Genomic DNA, 19959 nt, shown 5'->3' on the forward strand with positions numbered 1-19959 from the left:
GCCCCAGGCCCGTCTGCCCCCTTCTCGGAGAGGGTGGCCCCTTTTTCTTTTGCTTTGGAGTATATGTGTTGTCGGCGCCGTCTATGAAGTAAAACTGTGTAAGTGTTGCCGTGTGCTCGCGTAGTCGGTAGTAGATCTGCATTGTGTCTCTTTTGTTGCATTTGCTTTTTGTGCAGAATTGTTGTGTTACTTTTACATTTGCTTTTGGTGCATAATTGTGGTAATTGTATATGTGTGCTTTCCGTTTGCCGCGGAATAAATGTGCTTTATGTTGAACTGTTTCTCCCGTTTGGCTTCGTCTTTTCTCTAATTGAATCTCCATCTTACTTCACGTAAAGGGTTGGTCGTGGGCTAAATATGCCCGATAATTAATCGGAACCGTCGAGGTTGACGATAACACCGCTCGGTTATCCCGATAGTACAGAACGGGTCGCTTAAAGTGGCCCGTGTCCGAAGTCGACCTGCGGCGAGGTGCGATCGCCCGGTCTACCCTCCGTGTGGGTACTTAGGTAGGTCGAATTTGACGAACAACCCTATCCCACGCGGGGGGCCGATTGGCACGATCGTGGTGAAGCCGAAAGGCCCACCCGTGACTAGTTCCCGGCGTTAGTCCGAGAGGGTCACGACGGGATTGTCCGTCCTGTGGGCGACGTGCCGCGATTCGAGTTACGTGGCCATTTGCACGCCGGCGGGCGCGAATCCGCAACACTGGTGTCAGGAGTGGGACACAAACCCATCCCCTTCCTCGCGGCACTGGTGTCGGAGAGCGGGAAAACGGGCTCTCCTGTCTCCAGCTAAATTCACGGGAATCGGTCCAGGGGTGAGAGGAGCGACCCCCGATTCCCTCCAAATTACGAGCAATTTAAATTAACCCTTTGCGAGAAATAAGATGGCGTCTCAAGGCGAGCGGGAGCCGGGGGTATTAGAAATGGATTTAGAATGTGTAGAATCCATGGTCCAGGATGAAAACCCCGTGCAGGAAATGTTGGTTGTGCAAGAACACGAACTCCCCCAACTGAACCCAGAGCCCGAAATAGGTGCGGCGGCGGCCGCGGTGTATGACACCTCCCCTCCCCCTCTCCACCAAAACCCCCCGATCCTTGCCGAATCGGCTCAGCTGAGTGCACCCGACATGGCCCAGCTATGCGCCATGCTGGCAGGAATCAGTGGGGACATGCACGAAATGAAAACGAAAATGGATACAAACACAAACGAAATAAAAGGCATGAACAAGAAAATGAACGAAGTGAAAACAAAAATGGATACAAACACAAACGAAATAAAAGGCATGAACGAAAATATGGAAACAAACGCACTCAAAATGAAGGAAGAAATGAAAGAGCTGCGGGGTGAGACGCAGAACATGGGCCGAAGCCTGCAGGCGGGCATGAAGGCGTTACCAGGGAGTTTAAAATGGCGACTCCACGTGTGGGAGGGAGTGCAACGGCTGTCAGGCCCGCGGTGGAGGCGGGTGACAAAGTAATTTGGGAGACGTGTTGGACGAGGGTCGTGACGGAAAAAGTGACGGTGACCGAGAGGGAAAAACTAATTGGGGTGACGGAGACGTGCAAGAGGGAGATAACAAGGGAAGAGACGGAAATAATAGTTGAGACAAGGGAGATAACAAGGGAAGAGGTGACTGAGTTGGCAGAGACATGGGAGATGGGAACGATAGAGGGAAGACTACACGATGAAGACGGGGTAAGTGACGCACACACACACACACGGAGGTAGTGGAGGATAATGGGGGTGAGCTCGCGGACTGGGTAGAGACCCAGTGCGAGCACTTGGATGGCCTCCTCCAGGAACGAGGGGAGGGAGTATGCCCCCTTGAGGCGAGTCACGACCAGGTGGGTTCGGTCGTGCTTTGCGAGGTCGAGGGGAGGAGTGCTGTGGACAGGTGCACGGAGAGCTTGGGGGTATAGAGGCCCCGGAGACCCTTGTGGGGACACGAATCCCCAGTGTGGTTGTCCCGGTGTGTGTGGTGTCGAGGTGTGTGTTCACGAGTGTGGCGAAATGCGTGCTGCAACGCACGCATAGCGCGGGTGCAAGGGCGTGTGTGAGAGCGACCGGGTGGGTGACAAAGACCCCGTGTGTGGAAGCGACCCCGTGTGTGAGTGGTGTGGTGGTAAGTGTGCAGAAGATCGTGCTTCCCAGCACGCCGTGTGTGAGTGAGGCACGGTGAATGAGTGAGGCACCGCGGATGAGTGCCCCTGCGTGTGTGAGTGAGGCACGGTGTATGAGTGAGGCACCGCGGATGAGTGCCCCTGCGTGTGTGAGTGGTATGGTTTGTGTGAGGGAAATGGCACGAGTGAGTGAAAGGCCGCGAGTGAGTGGAGCCACGTGTGCGAGGGAGGCGGCATGCGTGAGTGAAACGGCCAGTATGAATGGAGCACCACGTGTGAGTGGTATGGGTAGTGTGAGGGAAATGGCATGCGTGAGTGAGCTGCCGAGTGTGAGAGAGACAGCGTGTGCAAGGTCGCTGTGTGTAAGGGAGATGTCGGTCGGCATGTGTGAACATGCAGCCGCGTCTCCCGGTGTGACTTTAATGGTGAGGTGTGTTAGCGTCGTAACACGCGAGAGTGCGTGTGTTGAATGGAGACGACGACAATTGAGAGACAAAAGCCGGGTAGCGGCTGTAGCTGTTTCGGGGACCGTGCCGGGTTCACCCAGCAGCGAGCGCGAGGTCCGTGCTGTGCAACGCACGAGGCCCCCACGTGCTCGTTTGCGGGAGTGAAGTCCCGGTCCGGAAACGCACACGGTGGATTTGCCGATCCCGCGGACGGACAAAGTTTAGGCAGGATTATGGATTTGGACCGGACGGGTTCTCCACGCGGGCGTGTGTGTTACGCTCCAACGGGCAGAGCACATGTGTTCGCGTGGGGAACCCCTCGAGACGTGGGGCTTGTGTTTTTTTTATGCGCACGTTGACGTCATGGCTGCACGCGGGGTTGGAATCCGGCAGGAGGGGTATCCCTGCCGGATGGTACCGTCCAAGGAGGGACGAGGTACACGTGCAGCTGCATGACGTCACGGGCAGGTGCAAAGTGCGCGAGCTGTGAGTTGCCGCGCTGGTGCTGTGCATGTGGAAAAAAAAAAAAAAGAAAAAAAAAAGCAAGCCTCACTTTCGGGTGCACAGGATTCCCGGGCAAGGGGTGGAAGATCCCCTTACCAGGGCACAGGATGGAAACTAGTTAGGGGGAAGGGTTAGCATAGCTAGACCGGCTCCATGGGGCAGGGGTAAGTCCTCATGGGGCCCGTGGAATGGATTAGTTAGAGGGATTGTAGTGAGATTTAGGTTGGGAAATTGATTAATGGGATTATTTGGAGACAGTGACTGACAGTGAGTGTGTAGAGGGGACGTAGTTTAGCTACGTAGTGTTAAAAGGAACGTGCTATAGTGTAAGGGACGACGTGGGAGCACGAGTTAGTTCGGGGAGGTAGTTAGAAGGATGGCAGAGTTCAGTGGTGTGTGTGTTGAAGAGTTGGTGAGTGAAGTGGAAGCATGTGCTTGGTAAGTGAGTGAGGCCAGCGGGTCTGTGTGAATGGAGCGAATGGGGAATGCATGGTGCGGTGAGTGATTGGGGGGAGGAGTGACTCCCGCCCAAGGGACCCCGGGGTCAGTGTAGAGTGAGTTAGCTGGGTTAGTCAAATTGAAAAATGGAAGTCGTTTTGTTGTTGGTGGGAAAGTAGGCTCGATACCCATTTGGAGGGGTGCAGGAGCCCTGTTGACGGGCTGGGAGCGTGGCTGCGAAAGGTGAGTATCGCTGAGTGGGTACCCAGGGCACCAGGCTAGTCGGCCGTAGTAGGCCAAGGGCCCATGGGGGGCCGGGATAGTATAGTGGGCACGGGTGCGCCCGCTTGGTGCGGGGGCCCGGGGCGCCGTTAGCCGCGTGGGCAGTGTTGTGGGCACAGGGTGACCCTCGGAAAGGGGCCCGGGAAGCCAGCCTGCCACGTGTGCGTTTCAGGGGAGGTGCCATGGGGGGCACTCCCCGGTGTTTAGGGAGCTGGTAGGCTCGGAGGCAGTGTAGTGCCCGGGGGTGCCATAGCTGGAGATTCGGCAGAGGGTCGTGCCTGCCAAGGGGAGCCACGCGTCCCAGACATGAGACCGTGTGAGGGCACGGAGAGAAAATTGGGGGGCGAGGCCCGAAATTGTGAGGACACCAACACAGGCGACGGGAATCTGGGTTGTTAGAACTAATAGTTTAAGCGAGAGGCGCTTGTTGAAAGCCCCGGGGTAGTTTAACAGTTAATGGTTAGGGTAGATTAGGAAGTGTACCTCTCCGCACCATCCATCCCCTCGCTCTCGTTGTGGGCCGCTGGACCCACTTTGGTTTAGATCGCTGAAGTCTGGGGAGGCCATCCTGAGGCTTCGTTGGGCCTCGACACAGGACGCTAGCTCTCCCTTATTCCCCTCCGGGAAGGGAACGTAGGGGTTGGGAGTAGGCGAGGTGACAGGATAGGTTAGCCGAACAAGGACAGTAAAGGGGGTTAGGGGACGATTTATAGTGGGGAAGTAAATATAAAAAATAAAAATAAGTTGGGGCTAAATTGGGGTTTGACAAATTAAGGGAGTGGGTATAGACAGTGACAGGCAAAGGCGATAGGTTGGGAGGGAGCCCGCCTTCCGAGTGGCCAGCACCACCGCACTCCCTCCACCATCCTCCACTGAACGGCGAAGGCTGGCCAGCTTCATCGGCAGCTGTTGTTTTGCTGCAAGGCCTGTGCCGGCTGGATCGGCTGCAGCTGCTGTGCTGCAAGGCCTGTACCGGCCGGATCGTCTGCAGCTGTTTTCTGCAAGGCCTGTGCCGGCCAGTTCATCTGCCGGCTGTGTTTGCCTGCAGCGGCCTTGTTCTGAAGGCTGTGTTTGCCTGATCACCTTTGCCATGCCATGCCCACTGCCCCTGTTCACCAGCCCCGTTCAATTTTTGCTTTGCCCCCCCTATTCATTGCCATGTGCGCCAGGATCAGAAAGCAACAGTTTGCAAGCTGCGAGAACTGCCCTGTTGGCAGCTACAACACGGGCCTGCAGTGGCGGCCCGTGCACCATGTTTGCGTCCATCCATTCATCCATCCATTCGTTGTGTTCATTGCGTGTGCCACTTGAGCTGGCACGGAGACTGCATTTGTGCAGCCCATGCACCGTTGTGGTTCACTGCGTTCAGTTCAAAAGGGAAGGCCTTGGACTGCGTGTGAGCAGCCGGCCACGTTCCCTGTCACCTGCATTGTTTGAGCCAGAGACTGCATGCGAGCAGCCTGGCTCCCTGCTCACTGCTTTCTTTTTGCAGAGTTCATTGATCTTGGGCCATGGTTTAGTGTAAAATTTGTTGGTTAAGGTTAAGATGTACTGTAAATATGAGTGCGCCCCCGGCATGTCTGTCCTAGCGCCGGCAATTTTATTTAAGTCGTCTGTGTGAGTGAGTTTGTTTAGTTAGTTACGCAGCCCTCAGGTTATTTATTTTGGGGACACGAATACCATGAATGTCGCACTCAGGGATCCGTAGGTAAAATGTACTAGGGGAGAACTACACATGATGGCATTTGACGACTCGGGACGAGTCTGTAAAAAGGGGAGGGGGTAGTGTTGTGGTTGACGAAATTCGCAAACCACCATTCAGGTCCCGTAGGTGAGATATCTCTGTAAGTATATGTGTAGTTAGCCCAAACCCGTTGTTTAGAGGGAATAAATGTCATTCATTCGGGCTGCGACCCTTTTAGATAGCCGTTTTTCTTTTACTATCTTTATTTTGGACCAACCGCCATTACTACCACCACAACCACCACCAACCGCATCTCGACAACCACAGCCACCTTCTCCAGAACCACCTTCACAACATCCACCTTCTCCACAACCGCTTTCACACACCAACCACCAACCGCAACGCCGCTTCACAACAACAGCAATGCCAACAGCCATGACCTTTACCGTCACAACTCACCCTCGCAACCATCGCATCACCGCCATTCCCGCGCCGCTTGTGGGCACTGATACTGAACTCGTACAGGGCACGCACCGAGCAGCGGGTGCAAAAACACCAGCCTTTCCGAGAAATCGGATCAAGAATGATTCACGCCCACTTGTTCCGTCCTATCAGCGAGCGTGGGGCGATTTGGCCCCGCCTCCAGGCGCGTCGGAGTATAATCGCTATATGCAGATTCGCGGATCAAGAATGATTCACGCCCACTTTTCCTCCGTCCAATGGGGGAGCGTGGCTCCGCCCCCGAGCCGTTCCTGATCCAAAAATCTGCATATGATTTCTCCTGTCGGACTATAAAGCGCCGAGCGCGGGGCGAATTTGAGAGAGTGAAGAGAGTTGAGAAGAGGAAAGAGTTGGAGAGTTGTGGCGGCAGCGAAATCAGTCGAGAGAGTGTCTGTCGGGGTCCGGAGAGGCTGGAGAAGCCAAGAAGCTTTGTGGAGGTCGGCGCTCGTGTCAGAGTCGGGGAGCTGCGGAGAGGGGAGGCCGGTAACGCGGTCGAGGTCGCAGTGGCGTCGCTCGTCGTGGGACCCAAGCCAGCCAGATATCCTCCTTCCCCCGAGCATCAACAACCCCCCCCGTTTCCCCCCGCGCTGAGATAGTGTGAGAAGGGGGCCCCGTTCCCACCCCATTCCAGGCAGTGCCAGCGAGGCCCACGGAGTCGGGGGGCCGCCGCCATTTTGCGGCTCATCACCAGACGGGTAGGCTCGACGCAGTCTCGGCCCCAGGCCCGTCTGCCCCCTTGTCGTAGAGGGTGGCCCCTTTTTCTTTTGCTTTGGAGTATATGTGTTGTCGGCGCCGTCTGTGAAGTAAAACTGTGTAAGTGTTGCCGTGTGCTCACGTAGTCGGTAGTAGATCTGCATTGCGTCTCTTTTGTTGCATTTGCTTTTTGTGCAGAATTGTTGTGTTACTTTTACATTTGCTTTTGGTGCATAATTGTGGTAATTGTATATGTGTGCTTTATGTTGAACTGTTTCTCCCGTTTGGCTTCGTCTTTTCTCTAATTGAATCTCCATCTTACTTCACGTAAAGGGTTGGTCATGGGCTAAATACGCCCGATAATTAATCGGAACCGTCGAGGTTGACGATAACACCGCTCGGTTATCCCGATAGTACGGAACGGGTCGCTTAAAGTGGCCCGTGTCCGAAGTCGACCTGCGGCGAGGTGCGATCGCCCGGTCTACCCTCCGTGTGGGTACTTAGATAGGTCGAATTTGGCGAACAACCCTATCCCACGCGGGGGGCCGATTGGCACGATCGTGGTGAGGCCGAAAGGCCCACCCGTGACTAGTTCCCGGCGTTAGTCCGAGAGGGTCACGACGGGATTGTCCGTCCGGTGGGCGACGTGCCGCGATTCGAGTTAGGTGGCCGTTCGCACGCCGGCGGGCGCGAATCCGCAACAATATGTATATATATATATATATATATATATATATATATATATATATATATATATATATATATATATATAATATATATATACATATAAATGCATTCAACATATACGTATGTTTATATATATATATATATATATATATATATATATATATATATATATATATATATATATATATATATATATATATATATATATACGTACGCACATTATATATACGTACACACATTATATATACGTACACACATTATATATACTGCCACAACAACTACGACGGTGTATATTGGCCTTAGCCGATGCCATCTCGGGTTCCATGAATATAGCACCTCCAGACCAACCTATCCAGCATGGCAGTCCTCAGTTCGTTAATGCTGTCAAGGCCTGTGTCGCTCCGCAGTGCACTAATGTAGGTGGCCAGAATTCTACCTCTTCTTGCAGTGCCCTATGTGGGCTCCCAAATTATGAGGGGATTAGCAGACAGTTCAGGGTTCAGACGAGTCTCATCCTCCTCTCATGAACTTTAACGGATACTCTTAGTAGGCCAGCATATAAGTTGACGTTCCGTACATGATCTCCACAAGACACGTTAAGGGCTATCCTGTGCATGTGCGCCAGGGTATACCCTATCTAATGCCTTCTCTTGTTGCACCGGAAGCGTCCATGTCTCCACCCCATACAGCTGCACAGACTCGACTGTTGCGACAAAAACCCACCTTTTCAGGTCATCTCTCATCCCCTACTTCCATACTTTCCTCATACCGTACAAGGCATTCCATGCCAGGGCTCGTCGAATCTTGATGTCCTGTTCAGTTGAGGCAATCCAGGAACCAAGATACTTGAAGTCTTTCTTAACTTCAAGCACCGTACCATCGAAGGCAGCAATGGTGGTGTCATCAATATTATATGCAATCACCTTCGTCTTTTTGGCATGAAGCTGAAGACCAATATTCTTGCATTCGCCCTCCACAGCCAGCAGTAGATCCATCGCCTTCTTCGCTGTGTCTGATATCAGAGCAATGTCGTCGGCGAAGTCAAGATCTGTGATCATTATGGGTCGTACATGGCGGCTCCGACGGGGCACGAGTGCAAACCCATGATCCTCTTCCCTGCCACTGACGGCAAGCCTCAGTGCGTGGTCAAGGACCACAATAAACATAAAGGGTGCCAACGTATGTCCTTGTCGTATCCCAGCCAGAATCTCAAAGTACTCTGTTTCTCCATCAGGCAAGTAGACCTGAGCACGAGTATTGGAGTAGGTGGCACTGATTGTTTAACCACTTTCTCAGGGACGCCGTAGGCACGGACGACCTCAAAAAGCTTCACTTGATGAACACTATTGAAAACCTTCTTGAAGTCGATAAAAGTGATCACTGCTGTAAGGGCTCCGATCTCTCACTCCCTCGAGTAGTCTTCCAAGTGCCAGAATCTTCCCGACAGTAGAGCGTTCCAGACTGAAGCCATTCTGAGAGTCCCTTAACAGGAGATCGAAGTCGAGTCTGATATGGCTCAGAATCATTTGATTATATGTCTTTGCCACCACCGAGCTCAAGCAAATCCCACAGTCGTTGTCGGTCTTGGAGAGATCTCGATTATTTCGGAACCAGGACAATGTTCAGAATAGACCAATGCTCCGGCAACTCCCCTTCCTCGTACGTATGGCTGATGAACACTGAGATTATTTCCTCCAAAGGGACATACTTCAACACTTCTGGTGCCACCCCATCCTCACCACTGCTCTTGCTGCACTTTATGGATGCTTTAGCCTTCTCGTACTCCTCCATGGTAAGGGGGCCATCGGGTATGGGGAGGTCACAGAAGATGACAGCTATTGGTACGTTATCCACCAAAAGTTGAGGAGGGTTACCTCGCAAATTTTTGAAATGGAAGTACCAGGTACCAACTCTCTTCTCTGCACTTTCACCCTGATTCTTTGTGGACTGGGGCGACTTTCAATCAGAGATATCCTTGATGAACTACCAGCTCAATCCATACCTCTGGTTTTTGTGTGCAGATATACACACACACACACACACACACACACACACACACACACACACACACACACACACACACACACACACACACACACACACACACACACACACACACACACACACACACACAATATTTTAAATGACAAATGACACCAATGCTGGATATTATTGATTAATTATTTGTCACTGCATTTAAAGTGTCACATTCTGGAACCTTTTGCATGCCCTCCGTAATGGAGGTCGTCCATGTGTGCACACATAAAAACATGCAAATGTAAAGATGCAGAACGAAAATGCAACCGAAAACACACGGATACAAACACAGAAGTATAAATAATAATATAAAGATACGGAAACACAGGAATATAAATGTCAACCAGCAAAAAAAAAGAGACACTGTACTTACTTGTTGCTGTTGTTGCTGCTTCCTCACTTTTTTTTCTACTCATTTTGTGGTTCTCCCAAAGCAGTTTCTGAGGTTAGTGGATAAGATGACACAAAACGTTACACAAGACCATTTTGGGATCTGTTTTGTTGTGGTTTTTGCTTTTTGGGGTGTATTGTGTTGCAAACCATTCCGACCAAGGCATGACAATATCGAAACCAACATGATAAAGCAGCTACTCCTCTGGAGACTGACTTTCACACAAGGAACTTAAATGTAGGAGAAGCCATTCGGGCCATCAAGCCTGTGCAATCCTGCCAATATTCATGGAACCCTCCATCACCACTGCTTCTTGGTATGTCTGCAATTCCAGTTTAAACTGAACCCTTTTGGGAACCCACTGAAAATGTTTAATTTTGGTACTTTTTCATTCCCCAATGCAGTCTTTCGATTGGCACTTTTCTTCCAATAAATCTTCGATGAATCAAGTGAAGCAGACGTGTTGGTCGAATGCAAAGAAACATGAGGCGTGCAGTGATGATTGGTTGATACTCGGCCTGACTATATTTAAGGAGGAGATTCCTTCCCATCCCATCGCATTAACCCCCAAAGGATGACTAACGAAGCAAAACCTACATTTCAAATTTACTGCTTGATGAGCTCAAATTTAGAGCTTAAAAGACCAAGATTTACCTTTTAAAAGACTCGGCAAATAAAAGCTGTCCTGCCAGGTGGTTGGAAACCCAACAGGAACTTTGAGGGACTACAGAGAGAAACACTCCTTAAATTATCATCATTTACCCTCGCCAAAGGAGAGAATACGGCATTTGGGTCCGTTGGTCTATTTGTTTGTTTGTTTGTTTGTTTGTCAACACAGAACGTGTCAACGAAGGCCGAAAACACCACCTTGTGGGAGCCAGGAGTATGCTTCACTTTTGTCAACCGAGTCCCTCCATAAAGTGTGCACTGAACAAAATAGAATGTGAGCATGTCTACAAAGTATGTACAGCACAATTACAATGTGAATATGTCCAAAAAGTGTGTGGAATTAGAATGCGAGTACGTCTATAAAATGAGGATGTCGGTAAAGTATGTACTGAACAATGAGAATGTGAGTATGTCGACAAACGACGCACTGCAAAATCAGAATGTCAGTACGTCGATAAAGTATGTACAATTAAAATGTGAGTACTGTACGTCCAGAGAGTATGTACCATTATAATGCATCAGCTCAGGGGGGTCCTCGTGTGCAAAAAATGTACCCAAAGTAACTCACTGGAATTTTGAAGTTGACCACTTCCCTTAACAGAAAAACTTGGTTACCATTTCCATAACCCGGCAATAAGTGCGAAAATGGTGCCTCTTTTGGGGGTTCCGACGGAAATTGTCGGGCCAATTATTAGGGGTAGTGGAAATGAAAAAGACTGTTACTTTGCAGGTCAAAAGGTCACGAAAATTTGGGTCAAGTGAAAATCTGACCTATCTCTGAAACATGCCCCACAGAACATGCCACATCCATACTTTACCCTCTCTGAGGGTCTATCCCATCACCATAGGTGCCAAGGAACACAATCATATGAATAAAGTGGAATTTGTTGCAAATAAAATGAAAACAGCACAGAATGGAAAGCGGTCGACTTCCAATCTGATCACTTTCTGGCCACCGCTTAAACGATTTCCTGTTGGGAAACTTAAATGGTTATTATGTCACGCCCGTTCACCCGAGATAGACAAATTAACCCTTAAACTGTTTGCCTTAGAAGACTCTTCCATGTGATGTTGTTGCGAATCTGGAAGCCATGAGCACACAGACATTCAGGTTCCTATCGCTTAGTTATTTCGATAAGTATGTGTTTTATAGATAGCTTCCATTCCCTTGTCTAATGGGTAAATCAATGTAAATGCGCTGTGAGTTACGATACAGGTTTTCTTTTATTTTTCCACGTTCCCCTCACTCTGCCCATCGCCATTATCCCCACACCACCGACGACGAACGTGGGCGGGAATTCACTCAGGACTCCGCCCAGAATAAGAGGGGTGGGCCGCCTTGGCCAATCAAGGACTTCACCGCCTCAGTTCAGGACTCCGCCCAGAATAAGAGGAGTGGCCAATCAAGGACTTCACCGCCTCAGATCGCGACTCCGCCCAGAATAAGAGGGGTGGGCCTCCTTGGCCAATCAAGGACTTCACCGCCTCAGATCGGGACTATGCCCAGAATAAGAGGGGTGGGCCTCCTTGGCCAATCAAGGACTTCACCACCTTAGATCGGGACTCCGCCCAGAATGAGAGGGGTGGGCTCCTCGGCCAATCGGGGACCTAACGACCTGAGATCGAGAACGGGGAGGGCGGAGACGTCCCCCCCCCCGAAAACAGGGTGAACAAGTACGCGGGCGCTCATCTTGAGGAGGTACATCACATCTCGTGGGACAACACATCTCATCGTGGCTGGTCTTGGAGGGGGGACTTCTTCTTGGCGTGGTGGTCGCCATTGGGGTGGTCGTTTTGCTGGGCTCGTCATGCTGGCCTCCTCTCGCCTTGGTCCTCGTCCTCATCCTCCACGGATCGAGCCGCTTGAAGGCCGCATGAGGAGGACAGGTCCAAAACAAACCCTGGCCTCAGCTCCACTATCCTCCGAGCTGAAGGCCGAAAAAAAGGCGTCAGCCGCCATTTCGTGTGTGTGTGTGTGTGTGTGTGTGTGTGTGTGTGTGTGTGTGTGTGTGTGTGTGTGTGTGTGTGTGTGTGTGTGTCCGTGGGTCCGTCCTCTAAGTTGTAAAACTGTGAAGTGCTTTTGCTTTTTATATTTGTATTTTCATTTCTGTTATTCGGTTTCGCTCTGCCTTACATGTTCCCTCGTCCCCTCATTACTGCATAAATAAACCTCGATTGTTGAATGTTTTCAGCTCGTTCGTGTCCATTCCTGCATTAATTGAGAGTGTCGCGTGCTGGGGAAAATTAGCAAAGCCGTTGTGCCGCCGTAAGGGGACATTTGGCCCAACGGTTCTTGGCGATTCAACTGCTCGGAATCGCACACGGAACGAGCGCACTCAGCGGCTCGTTTTCGTACGAGTTCCGTCGAGGGTGTGAAGACTCGGTAGATTGCCACGTGGTCTCCAGATATTTTGAGATTTGGCGAATAATGCTGTACCACGTGGTGGAAATATTGACGCTTCACGGTCCAAAACAAAGGACCCGTCGACCCTGGACTTATCCGGGGGATGATCTGAATTCCGGGCGATCGGTCGAGCCGACAACTACTCCGTCTGGTAGTCGTGCTCGCGGCCGACGTCCCGGCCCCGCAACAATATTACCTTGATGGAGATTGGGCCAATAATGAGGTCACACGAGGTCAAAAGGTCACGGAAATTGGGGTCAAGTGAAAATTTCTGTGGAAAATGCACAACAGCACATGCCAGATCCATATTTTTGTCCTCTATTGGGGTCATTTTATTTGGAATAGTTACAAGAAATACAGATATGAATGGAATGTACTTAATGACCACCATAAGGCCTAAACAATAAACGAAAACTGCCACTCCAACATAGTAAGTAAACACATACCAACCGGTGGAATGTGATTCTGGTTTGGAAATGCATATAAACTTATGAGTCAGTCACTCACTTTCTGACGACACCAAATACATTTTGACATCCTGACTTTTCCGAGTCACTTTGACAAGTGCAAAATGTACAACAGGGATTGTTAGAACCGCGGCAAGGACATCTCCGAGTTCCACACTTTTGACATGTGCAGTGGATTGCAATGTCTTCAGGAATTGGATTGTTCCCCCCTGCTTGGGACCAGAAGATCATCGATAAATTGGAAACCAAATTGTCTTGGGTCAGAGGGTTCGCATGATGAGAGGAGGGACACCATCTCTTTTGTAGCAAAGTAGGCTCTCAAAATGTGCAACCGAATGGCATGACTTGTGGGTGGCAGGTCATCCAAACATGATCGCTTGGCATGATGATACCTGTGGCTTCGGAGCTGGTTCATGGTTTTCATCGTTGTTCCTTTCTTAAGGACCTGTGTCAGATAGGCTTCGACTTTATCAATTACTGTATCCAGGTTACCTGTCGCCACCACAAAGTCCTTTAAGTACATCTCTGGATTGGCTCTTGGAGCAGCATGCTTGGTTCCAACTTTACTTGTGTAGTCACACCCAGTTAGTGTGTGGACAACGGGCAAAACCTGGCACAAACTTCGTCCGATCCTCTTTGAAAGGATATGTATCGGAATGTATCTTGTCGAGTCATCAACCCCAGCCTTCACTCAGAGTTCTTCGAGGCCGTTCGCATTCAGCTCGCTCCAGTAGAACATCAGCAAAATGAACACATCCGTGTCTGACGATATGACTATGATACGATTTTTACCTTGTTTAACAGCATGCATTGCATGTGGTATAATCCTCATGTCAGCCTCTTCTACATTGCACTTTAATTGTGGAACCTCTACAGGTGTCAACGTCATGGACCAACACGAAACGACGATGCTGTCTGGTCCACAGAAACGACTGACTATAATCTCCAACGTAGGAGCACTCCAATTCCGGATTCAAATTTTGCTTTGTTGACACTGGATGGCCAAAACCTGTCCATTTCTCGAGCGAGAGGGGTTTCCCTGGACACATCATGCAGTTCTATGGGTGACTTCTTCTCTCGCCTTTGCCGCTCAGAATCCTTCAAAGAAGTTCCCATGTCGGAATCAAACACAAAATCAATTCTCGAGGAACCCTTTGCTGTCGAGGCAACATAGCCGAGAAAGGCATCACAGAAGTCACCCAAATTTTTTGAACTCTTTGTTTGGATCTTGCAAATGTTTGCCATCACATCAACGATAGAGCATGTTCCCATTGAGTCATCAGGTCTCGGTGATCTTGGGTCCTGGTCGCTGAGATGAGCTTCAAGTTCATGGACAATTTCAATTTTAATTGGCTTGGTCATTCGGCCTCCGTCATCAAAGAGAGGAGACGTTGTACACACATCGTACTGCAGGAGTTCCTCCATAGTCCGTCCTCGTTTCTTTGCAATCTCTAGTGTACGTTTCATCTAAGCATCTTCTCGCTTGTTGAGTTTTGCTTTTCCTTTATGTGGGAATGATTTCTTGTGGATTGCAGCAAAGGTTTTAAGGTTGGTGTGATGAATCGTGTCTGACAGTCGAACGGTCTTCTCGATGCACCTTTCTCCACGAAGTTTCTCGTAGGTATCGTTGATGATTCTCTCCACATTCAGCAGCTGTTCTCTGATATATTCGGACATGACTTACTTGGTTAAGATATTGTGGAGCATTTTCTCTTTTGGGGGAGTGAGGAAGGGATTCTCATTCTTCTCTATGACATTTAATATGGCTTGAATGTTGGCCTCCTCAAACTTGGTTGCTGCTTTGCTGAATGACCTGTTGACTTCAATGTTCAAAGAACTTCAGTGCACTTCAATTCAGCATAGAAAACTATAAGATACTTACTTCTTCATGGTTCATAAGACATTGTTCTGCACTGACTTTTCATGTTTTTACAGGAATTTTACAGCAAATTGGAGAAACTTTCAAAGAACCATGCCTCATATAGCACAGCACATGTACAATCACTCTTTGTTTTATGTAATGGAGGCACCTGTACAGGTGTTCGTAACCTACCTGCAATTAAACTGGGGAAATTAATCGTTGATTTCATACAAGGTACCATATTTAAGTGTCATTTACCAATTTGATTGTGTTCCTTTGGCGAACCCTTTGACCCAACTTTTCGTGACCTTTTGACCTCTATTGACCTGATTCTTGAACCAATGAACCTAATTTGCATATCATATGAAAGAAGGTCTCAAGACCGATATTTTGAGCGGTAGTTTGTGTTTCTTGGGTGTAAGACTGCAAAGTAACAGTCGTTTTCATTTCCACTACCCATAATAATTGGCCCGATAATTTCCGTCAGAACCCCCAAAAGAGGCACCATTTTCGCACTTATTGCCGGGTTATGGAAATGGGAACCAAGTTTTTCTGTTTTGGGAAGTGGTCAACTTCAAAATTCCAGTGAGTAACTTAGGGTACATTTTTTGCACACGAGGACCCCCCGAGCTGATGCATTATTACGATGTGAATACATCTGAAATGAATGTAAAATTAGAATGTGAGTTCGTCCATAAAGTATGTTCAATCAGAATATGACTCCGTCTATAAAGTATGTACAATTAGAAAGTGAATAAGTCTAGAAAGTCGGTACAATTAGAATATGAGTTCGTCCATAATGTATGTACAATTAGAATATGACCGTCTATAAAGTATGTACAATTAGAATAAGACTACGTCAATAAAGTATGTACAATTAGAATGTGAATATGTCTATGAAGTATGTACAATTAGAATATGAATATGTCAATAAAGTATATCCAATTAGAATTTGAGTTCGTCCATACAGTATGTACAATTAGAATGTGAGTACGTATGTAAGATATGTTCAATTAAAATGTGAGTACGTCTATAAAGTATGTACAATTAGAATGTGAGTACGTCGAAAAGTATGTTCAATTAGAATGTAAGAACGTAAATAAAATACGTTCAATTAAAATGTGAGTACATCCATAAGGTATGTGGCACAACTGGAATGTGATTCGCCGATAAAGTATGTACAATTAGAATGTGAGAACGTCGATAAATTATGTCCCATTAGAATGTGAGTACGTCTATAAAATATGTACAATTTGAATGTGAGTGCGTCTATAAAGTATGCACAATTTGAATGCGAGTACATCGATAAATTATGTACAATTACAATGTGAGTACGTCTATAAAGTATTGTTACGGCTGTGGAAATTCGCAGAACACCATAAAGGGTCCTGAGATCTGTTATGACGATAAGTATATGTGTAGTTAGATTTCCCCACCGTTTTTTAGAGGGAATTTCCGTGTTCACAGGGCTGTGATCCTTTGAGTTAGCCGTTTTTCTTTTCTCCATCATTATTTTGGACCAATCATCCCCCAACAACCAAATCGCCACCACCATCATTCCCAAACAACTACAACTCAAACACCACCACCTTCGCCTCTTTACCTCCACAACTCCACCCTGCAAACATCGCTTCACCGCCATTCTCAAACGACGCCCACCAGCAACCAAATCGCCACCACCAACACCCTTCCCAAACCACCGCAGCAAACTCCCACCACCTCCGCCTTTCTACCACATGTCGTGCCATGGGTTGTGAATGGGTTCCTTTCGCCTCGAAAAGCGGATCAGGAATGATTCACGCCCCCTTTTCATCCATCCAATGACTGAGCATCAGGTGGTGTAGCCCCGCCTCCAAACCCGTTGTAATCCAGAAATTTGCATATACGCCCCTCCCTCGGCCTATATAAGCGCGAGCACAACGCAGCTCGCGGGAGTTAAGTGTGTCGTTCGCGGCAGTCAAGTCTGGAGTCGGTGGAGTGGCAGTTTGGAGAGGCGGGAGACGGGGCAGTCAAGTCTGCAGTGTGTCGGTGTCGGCAGTCAAGTCGAGTGCAGTGTCAGCAGATGGCGGCAGTGTCGGTGCGGCAGTGTCGGTGGGGCAGAGTCGGGAGACGGAGCTCGAAGCCGAAGGGAAAGGCAGACGGGGAGCGCCGGAGAGAGCTCGCCGGCCACGCCAGGGGCACGAAGCCAGGCGCAGCTACGCTGACATCGCGGCTTGCCCGCCATTGCGCCACGAGGGCGCGGGTAAGACCCTTCGGTCTTGAGGACCTGGCCGCTCATCCAGGTTCCACGCACATTTGGTCCACGAACCTGTCTGCCACCCTTGCCTTTGAGGGTGGCTTTTTCCTTTGCTTTTGTGTAAATGCATGTGGTGGCGCCGTCTTACAAGTGGAACTGTTTTAGTAATTGTGTGTGAATAAAGACTTTTTTCGGTTGTAACTCTGTCTTTCATTGCTTTCACTGTATACGTGCCTGAATTACTGTATGGCTGTAAAATACGTGCTTGTCTGAGTGTGCAATAAATGTGCTTGTTGAAATGTTCCCCGTTTCGTTGCGTCCTTTCCCTTGTTTGAAAGTTCCATCTTGCATCACGGAAGGAATTGGTAGGAGGGGTGTATAGTAAGCACCTGGTAAATAATTACGTCCGTCGGGGCCGGAGATAACACCGCTCGGTTATCACTGAGGCACGGAACGGACCGCTTAAGCGGTTCGTGCCCGAGGCCAGCCAGCGCCGAGGTACGAATGCCCGGTTAACTACCCGCGTAGGTACTTAGGTAGGTGGAGTTTGGCGAACAACCCTATCCTGCGCGGGTGGCCGATTGGCACAATTGTGGTGGGGTCGAAAGACCCACCCGTGAGTAGCTCCTGGCTGTAGTTCCAATGAGGGTCACGACTGAATTGACCGTTCCGGTGGGCGACGCGGTCGCGATTTGAGTTACGTGGACGATCGCACGCCGGGCGGGCGAAATTCTTAACAGTATGTACAATTAGAATGTGAGTACGTCTATAAGGTATGTACAATTTGAATGTGAGTACGTCGATAAAGTATGTACAATTTGAATGCGAGTACGTCTTTAAGGTATGTACAATTTGAATGTGAGTACGTCTATAAAATATGTACAATTAGAACGCGAGTACGTGTCTAAAATATTGTTGCGAATTCGCGCACGCCGGCGTGCGAACGGCCACGTGACTCGAATCGCGGCACGTCGCCCACCGGACGGACAATTCTGTCGTGACCCTCTCGGACTAGCGCCGGGAGCTAATCATGGGTGGGCCTTTCGGCCTCACCACGATCATGCCAATCGGCCACCCGCGTGGGATAGGGTTGTTCGCCAAACTCGACCTACCTAAGTACCCACGCGGAGGGTAGACCGGGCGATCGCACCTCGCCGCAGGTCGACTCCGGACACGGGCCGCTTAAGCGATCCGTTCCGTACTATCGGGATAACCGAGCGGTGTTATCGTCGGCCTCGACGGTTCCGATTAATTATCGGGCGTATTAAGCCCACGACGAAGCCGTTACGTGAAGCAAGATGGAGATTCAATTAAAGAAAAGACGAAGCGAAACGGGAAAACAGTTCAACATAATGCACATTTATTCCGCGGCACACGGAGAGCACACATATACAGCCAAACAGAATGCACATAAAGCAATTTAAACAATTATGCACAATAAGCAAATGTAATACGAAAAACAACAACAACAATGCAGAGCTACGACCGACTACGCGAGCACACGGCAACACTTACACAGTTTTACTTTACAGACGGCGTCAACAACACATTTACTCAAAAGCAAAAGAAAAGGCCACCCTCAAAGACAAGGGGGCAAACGGGGCCAGTAGGCCAATATTTGCGCGGGACCTGAAGGAGTGGTCAGGTCCGCGAGACCGGGTGGGTCCTACCCGCGTCTTCGTGATGAGCCGCAAATGTGGCAGCGCGGCGGTGCCCCGTCTTCGTGCTCCTTCGCGGGTTTCGTTGGCACCGCTTGGAGTGAGGTGGGAACTGGGCCCCCTTTTCGCACTATCTCAGCGCGGGGGAAAAAGGGGGGGGGAATTGTTGATGCTCTGGGGAAAGAGTATTGCTGGCTTGCTTGGGTCCCGTGATGAGCGATTCCACCGTGACCTCGTCGCCGACCGCCGTCTTCCTTGCCTCGGACTCGAGCTCCTCGGACTCTTCCCCCAATTCTCCTCAGCCGACTGCCGAAAACCACCGGGACGCCCTCGCCTCCCGACTCCACTCCGCTCTTCCAAACTGACTCTGCCCAGAGTCGCCTTGCGCTCGGCGCTTTATAGGCCGGCAGGAGAACCCATATGCAAATTTCCAGATCCGGATGAGCTCGGGGGCGGAGTCACGCTCGCCCATTGGATGGAGAAAAAGGGGCATGAATCTCCCCTGATCCTAGAATTTGCATATCTCGATTCCACACAGACGCGCATGGAGGCGGGGCCAAACCGCCCCGCGCTTGCTGATTGGACGGATCAGAAGTGGGCGTGTAGCATTCCTGATCCGAATTCTCCTCGGAAAGCCCGCATTTTGCACTCGCGGCTCGGCGCGTATCTTGTACGAGCCCAGGACAGCCCGACACTCGGTGCTCACAGGTGGTGCGGGAATGGCCGCAGAAGGAGAGAGGTGAAGGTGGTGGAGGGTTTATGGTGGTGGTTTATGGCCATGGTGCCATTTGGAATGGCGGTGATGCGATGTTTGCGGGAGCGAGTTGTGAAGGTAAAGATCGTGGCTGTTGGCGTTGTTGTTGTTGTGTAATGGT

General features: G+C 49.7%; 1 protein-coding gene across 4 annotated transcripts in view; it reads right to left on the reverse strand.

Moving 5' to 3' along the window:
- LOC147031873 (uncharacterized) overlaps window positions 1–19959 on the reverse strand; it is a 72088-nt gene that overhangs the window by 16441 nt on the left and 35688 nt on the right. For all 4 annotated transcript variants that reach the window (XM_085868471.1, XM_085868444.1, XM_085868462.1 and 1 more), the window contains exon 7: window positions 9772–9838. In XM_085868471.1, coding sequence (XP_085724597.1) covers window positions 9772–9838 — 67 coding nt within the window. The remainder of the gene's footprint in view (window positions 1–9771; window positions 9839–19959) is intronic.

This window comes from Eptatretus burgeri, chromosome 2, assembly GCF_056783735.1.
Source record: "Eptatretus burgeri isolate ZD-2024b chromosome 2, Ebu_testis_v1, whole genome shotgun sequence".
NCBI lineage: Eukaryota > Metazoa > Chordata > Myxini > Myxiniformes > Myxinidae > Eptatretus > Eptatretus burgeri.